Here is a 6,682-nt window from a genome sequence, read left to right as displayed (position 1 = left end):
CGTTAATGACTACAATAAGGGCGGACTAAAGATGATTGAAATACAAAGTTTTAATGCAAGGTAAAGGTAAATAGAACGTTTTTTTCGATTACTACTTGGACAGATACGGCGGGAAATTATTGTTCTTGTGCAATTTAAAACAAGAACATACATCACAGATGAAAATAAAAGACCCTTTTTTAAAAGAAATTGTAGAACACTGGTCCAACTTAAATTATAGTGAGAAGAACCCACTTTTTGAGTCAACAGGTATCTGGCATAACTCACTGACTACGATCGAGAAGAAGCCTTTTTTTTACAAATAATGGTATAAAAGCGGGTGTGGTGAATGTCAAAGACCTCCCTGATGAGGCCTCCAGATTTATTAGCTTTAATGTGTTCATAAGGAAATTTAAAGTTAAAAACTAACTATCTTGAGTACGATAAAGTTGTATCTACTCTAACAAGGTATAAAAAACTACGCTCGCCCATCAACGGAAACGACCAAACCCAAGATGCAACTAAAACTCTCCTATCCCACACAAAATTTTGCAAAAAAGCTTATCAGTGCCTCATTGAAAAAAAAGGCTTCAACACCACTTAAAAGCCAAGGTAAATGGTTAGCTGAGGACTCAGTACGAAACAAGACGGTTAATTGGTAAAGCACATATTCATTACCACTTTGGTGTACTAAAGAAACAAAACTGAGAGAGTTTCAGTTTGAACTTCTACATAGACAAATCGCAACCAATGATTTTCTATACAAAATAGGAATTAAACAGTCTGATTCCTGCACCTTCTGTGGAGAAACAACGGAAAACCTGGTTCACTTATTTTTGAGCTGTAAATATTCTAACGCCTTTTGGAAAGACTGCTATCAATGGATAACACAAAACACCTCCAAAGTAGAACAATTCAGCCTCTCAGAAGCTCTCTTATTTGGCTTAATTAACGATGCAAAAGATTTATTACTGCACCATTTACTACTTATTGCCAGGCATTATATCTACACCTGTAAACAAAGAGATATGCGTCCAAATGTCCAAATGTCGTACAAATAGTTCAACGCACCGTGGAAATAGAAAGGCAAATTGCAAAAGACCATAATTCTTTAGAGACTTTTAAAAAGAAATGGTCTTGATTAAAAACCTCCCCCTTTTAAAAGAATGTACTATTCTGTGAAAGTGAACCGTAGGCAGCGCTTTGTAGATTAAAAGATTTAATACTTTAACTGTCCTGTTTAAGTTGTCTGTCTGTTTATTTGTTTGTTTTTTTTTCCTTTTTTTAAAAGCCATTGTGGATACATGTGCGTATAATATGTGTGCAATAATTAATCATTCTGGCAATTATAGTTTTCATCAGTTACCTAACAATGTTATGTTAAAAAAAAAAAAATAAATAGAAGAGTTACTGATTTTTCGTGTATAAGGGTAAAGATAATTCCAATTGTAATTTCCAATACCTTTTGTAAATTGTAATTTTGCTGCCTTTTTTTTCTAGTTTTCTACAATTTTTGTAATTTTTCCTTTGCGTGTAAAATTATATGAAATAAAGTGTTGTTGTATAGAAAAAAAAAACCTTTTAAGGTTAAATTTGAGCAGCATTTTGTTCGACCATTCTTTATTAAGGTTGCCAAAAATCATAAAAATCGCTTCATCGCTTCTGCCGAAAAACATGATTTAAAAACATAACCATCAAGGATGTAAATAGGTTTGGGCCACCTTAAACCAGGGCTGTCACTTAGAGCCGCGGATTTCCCGCAGCTACTTTCATAGGAAACAAAAGGAAAATGGAACCAAAAGAACTTCCTAGCTGGACAATTCCCCTCCTGCTAATCACATATACCCTGCAACTTGAAATTTTAGCGAAAGCCCTACTTAAACTTAATTAATTTTTTATTGCAAGGTAAAGGACAATATTTTCTTGCTTTTAAAGACCTTGAATTGCATCAGAAGAATCTTACTGTTTCATGATTATTAACATTTTAAGGCACTTGCCATAAAAGAAGAATCAAGGATCTTATGCAGTTAACATAAGCTTAAATAAAAATCATTGGCTTTCCACAGCCGGTGAATTTTTTGCTGGTGTTAGTATAACTCCTCAGCAAACTCAGATCAAGGGCAATGTTGCCCTTAAGGGAAACCCTTGGATAAAGCTTACAAAATGTACTGTGGACTTTCCAAAAAGAATGATTAATTATATCATGTATTTTTATTAGGCTGATATTATAGTTTTTTATTATTCATTCAATTATACTTCCCCGATTCTGATTGGCTAAAAGCACATGCATGATTCACCATAATTGGTGAAATTTGGACAAGTTTTGCGATTTACACTACTACATGAGAAATTTCTGCAATTTGATTGGCTTAGAGCAGTGGTATTTCAGCTTAATTTGAAATACCTACATGTGAAAATTACAAACCTTTTAAGGGTAGTTGTATTAACAATTAATAGCATGATTTGTATGTGATGTTTGGCATAAATACCACTCATGATATTTCAAAATTGTCTCAAATTTCACTCACCTAACGGCTCGTGAAATTACATATAAGTATTTTGAAATATCACTCGTGGTATTTCTGCCAAATATCACTACAAATCATGCTATTACCTATACTAATCAACCGATGACGTCAAAAGTGCAGCTTCTTTGCAGGTCAATGCACCGTTAACTGAGAAGACCCAGGGACAAGGTTGAGTTGTTTTCAGTTGTGAAAACAAAAAAGGAGGACATTTTTTTTCCCACAGCTTTATTGGGTACTCCTCTTGTAATATACAATATAAATTTATAATACAACACCCACACAAAAAAAAATTCACAAAAAATTTCACTCGTTTCATTAGTAAGAACTAGGTGAAATAATACATGTAGCTAAAAACATGGCAAGAACAGCAAGAAGACAACTTGAAGGGCGACATCTGCTATTTGGAAAATATTTGCGGAGCTGAACAACCCTAAACGTGCACTATCGAAGATGAACTTAACATCGATGGAGGTAAACGTGTTTTAGCTATGTTTTTAAACTAGGAATTGTTTTGAAGAAATAATAAAACAATTATCGAATTTCCCATTAGATGAAGAATTGTGGAGATCTCGGAGGGTGAACTTAACACTGATGGAGGTAAGCATGTTTTAGCTATGTTTTTAAACTAGAAATTACTTTGAATGAATAATAAAACAATTATCGAATTTCATATCATAATGAAGAATTGTGGAGATCTCGGAGGGTGTCATCCACCTCGGCCTACATGTATGGCCTTGACAGATAACGCCCTCCTCAATCTTCATAATTCTTCATAAGATACTCAGCCTCATTCATTAATTGTAAAATTTTGATTTTTTTTATACATAATTTTCATGATTGCAGCTTACCTTGTGTTCTTTGATCAAGTTCTCTCATGAGCGTGAAGTTTCTTTGTAGCTCAAATGGAAGGTTTTCAATACCTAAAAAGGAACAAGATCATTTACCCGTATCATGTTCAAATATTGCATATCAATACAATACAGTATTACAGGGAAAAACCCTCCGATTCAGTTGCATAGATATGAAAGATAATGAAGCTTGTAAAGTGTAAAATCCAACATCCGGCAAAAATCTAATATAGTTGCAAACTCAATATCGTTGAAGAGAGATGGTTTCCTTTTTTAGTCAATAGTCAACTGGTAAAAAAGGAGCTAAGAGGCTCACAAACTTAAGCTATATCAGGCTGTCGAGATGTTTGATTAAACGCACGATATCAACCACAAATTCAGAACACGATCTGAACAGTATTGACACATTTCACGAGAGCCATATAAGGACTTTTTAACAACATGAAATGAGTAAACCTAGTATGAATCAAAAGTTCGATTTATGGTCACAGGAATGACCGATACTCTATAGTAAATGCAAATTTAGAGTGAGAGCTGTGTGGCGGGATCTTGTGAGCAAAAACGGGACTGAAAACAAATTCACTTACTATCGAGGTAGTGTTCGAGATACATATTCGCCGCCATGGTCTCTCCGTGGGTTTGAGCTGTCCCTTCCTAACTGCTGGCTGCTAGTGAATAAAAGGCACTTGTTCGCGACGACAAAAATCACAAATCTTCAAAGATTAGTCATGAAGAATGTACTTCGGCGGGGACATCACATCACATCACATCGCCGGCCGCCATAACACAAATGATGGCATCATGGGATAGATACCACGTGATCAGTTGGCGCGTTCGCGCAGTACGGTGAGAGGTGACTCTGTTTCCAGGTCAGTTACTTCATTATTTCGTATGTGGCAAAATCGGGGGAAACACTACATTTTACCAGAAGCCGATTACTTTAATCGGCTCCTGATTTTACTTTGAAAAGGAAGACGTTAACTTAGGACACACAGGCAATATTCCACCATTTTTTCAGCCAACTGGTAGCCATCTTCTGTCCACTTCACTTTTCTCCTTCTACAAACGAACCTCCACTAACCCTCCCTGCAGCCACCTCTTTAAACCGACCATTTTCTTTTGTCCCTGTGTGACTGTTATGGAGAGATTCAACTGTAGTTAATTTCGTTATTCCCACGCACGCACAAGTGACAGGTAAATTTCCCCTTGGACCCCACCCTCCCCACATTAAAGGGACTGTGTCACGAGGATATTTAATAATTATTCCTCGAGCCCGAATGGACTCTGATAGCCTGCGTAGCAGGCGCTTGGAATTAGTGGGCACACGTGTCTCCCTCGCGCGCGCCCGTTCTCTCCTTCGCCCACTACTTCCAAGCGCCTACTACGCAGGCTAGGGCTCTGAGTCAATAGTCCATGAGGCCGAAGGCCGAATAGGCTATTGACTCAGAGGCCATGAGGGCGAGAGGAATAATTGTTTTAGTAAAATCCAACTAGTTGGTAAAAAAATATCGAGGCAAAACAACTTTAGCTAGTCAAAGCTAGACTTTAATACTTTGTTGCCGCCAAAACGCCGGCGCTTTTCGCTACAAGTGAGCTATAACATATAGCTTACTAGTAGCTCAACCAATCAGAAAGCAGCATTGATAATAGACCACTATTTAGATTTTACTAATGCTGTTTTAGATCAATTCTGTGCGGAAGTCATTACTTAGTGCTCTACCCCAAACACAAAAGAAAAAGATATCAAACAAATTTCGTCAAGCAGCAGCAGCAAATATAATAATGCTTAGGTGAGCTGAGCAGCCAAAGCATTAAAACTTGAAAAATTTGGCCCATTTTTTCAAGTGTCAATCGGCTGCCATCTATAGGAACAGACGACAGGAAATAGTTTCAATGTCGAAATCAGAAAGTCTTGAATAGCAAAACTAGAGCATGATTTTCAGAAAATTGATGTGAAGACATTGCCTCTGACTCTGGTAACCAAAACCTAGTGAGGGCATTATCAATTGAAGGAACATAACATCAAAGTGGTCCTCATTACGTTTCGTTAATATGGTGTCTCTTTTTGGGGCTACTGCTCTTTTTTAACGCTAATCCAGATCTTTAGAGATTGGTCCACCTAGCCTGTTCCAGACTCTCAGAGAGTGGGGAAGACGCGAAAGAAAAAGGCACGAGAAAAGTTGGCGTGGCGGAAAAAGGAAGTTTCCTCCTCCTCCCAGTTTCCTCCCGTTTTATTTTCGTGTTCGTTTGCGCTTTCTCAATTCAGCGGATCCGACTATCTCGGAGCCTGGAACAGGCTAGGTCCACCAAACTCAACAGTTTATAGTCGCGGTTGTCTTTCAGTTTCTATTGAGCTGATTTAAGGGTATTATTACCCTAACGAATTTGCAATGCATTTCATGAGAGTCCTTATACAATCAGGGTTGCAAATTGCAGCTGCACATGGTCTGGTACTGCACTAATGTCTTGTAATCAAGGAAGTGTAATCATTCCATTTCCCATTTTGGAAACGAGAAAGAATGGATTGGTTGAGTTAACTTTCGCAAAGACTTCTGGGATCGTTACTGAGGACGTTAACGTCAGAAGGTCCCAGAAATCTTGGCGACAGTTAATTCGGCCCAGTTTCCCTCTCCTTTCTAAACTGGCGAGTGTGACCCTATTACAGTGATATGGGCATCCCCATTTCAAAAACCCTAGTGATATGGGCATCCCCTGTAACCCTAATCCAAATCGCTACGGTAATATTACAAGGGGATGCCCATATCACTAGGGTTTTGGGAATGGGGATGCCCAAAACGGGAGAATGCCCATATCTCTGTGAGAACGCCATTGTGATAGAGGGGCTACAACATGTATACCCGACCGATGTTCATCAAACTGTGGCGTGCGTTTCTCAAAACTAAAAAAAAAAATGATTTCCTCTGTCATGTCCCAAAGAACTATTTTAAGGGCACAAAGCTTATTAGCAGAAAGGTTATTTTCAGCTACCGGAATTTCAGATAGAAAATTTGACCCTTTCAAAATGGCTTACTTTGCACAAAAACTAACAAGGATCGTTTAAAAAATGGATGGGAGAAAAACACTTTCCAAACCTGGGAACTCTTCGGGAGTTTGAGAGATGCAAGCCAGGATTGAAAAGGAATGAGGTTATCATCCTCTTTTGCTGGTAACAACAACGACAAACAAAGTTATTTTTGCGCAAATTGACCTTTACATACAGGAAACTTCTTATCATAAGGACGCTTCTGCATTTCAACCCAATCAACAGTGATTTGACTGAACTAAGCCGGCACAGGGCCAACTGAATAATGATCCTCGATAATCCAT

General features: G+C 37.8%; 1 protein-coding gene across 2 annotated transcripts in view; it reads right to left on the bottom strand.

Annotated features, from left to right (window-relative positions):
• LOC140946557 (inhibitor of growth protein 4-like) overlaps positions 1-4,137 on the bottom strand; it is a 23,752-nt gene extending 19,615 nt beyond the window's left edge. The window contains exons 1-2 of one of the 2 annotated variants that reach the window (XM_073395688.1): positions 3,943-4,137; positions 3,356-3,427 (exon numbers count right to left, since the gene is read on the bottom strand). In XM_073395688.1, coding sequence (XP_073251789.1) covers positions 3,356-3,427; positions 3,943-3,979 — 109 coding nt within the window. In that variant the 5' untranslated portion in view covers positions 3,980-4,137. The remainder of the gene's footprint in view (positions 1-3,355; positions 3,428-3,942) is intronic. The other variant, XM_073395695.1, reaches the window with a different exon arrangement.
• Positions 4,138-6,682: the final 2,545 nt, after the last annotated feature.

Source organism: Porites lutea, chromosome 1 (assembly GCF_958299795.1).
Source record: "Porites lutea chromosome 1, jaPorLute2.1, whole genome shotgun sequence".
Classification (NCBI taxonomy): domain Eukaryota; kingdom Metazoa; phylum Cnidaria; class Anthozoa; order Scleractinia; family Poritidae; genus Porites; species Porites lutea.
Note: the sequence above shows the minus strand (reverse complement) of the source record. Positions and strands in the feature narration are given on the sequence as shown.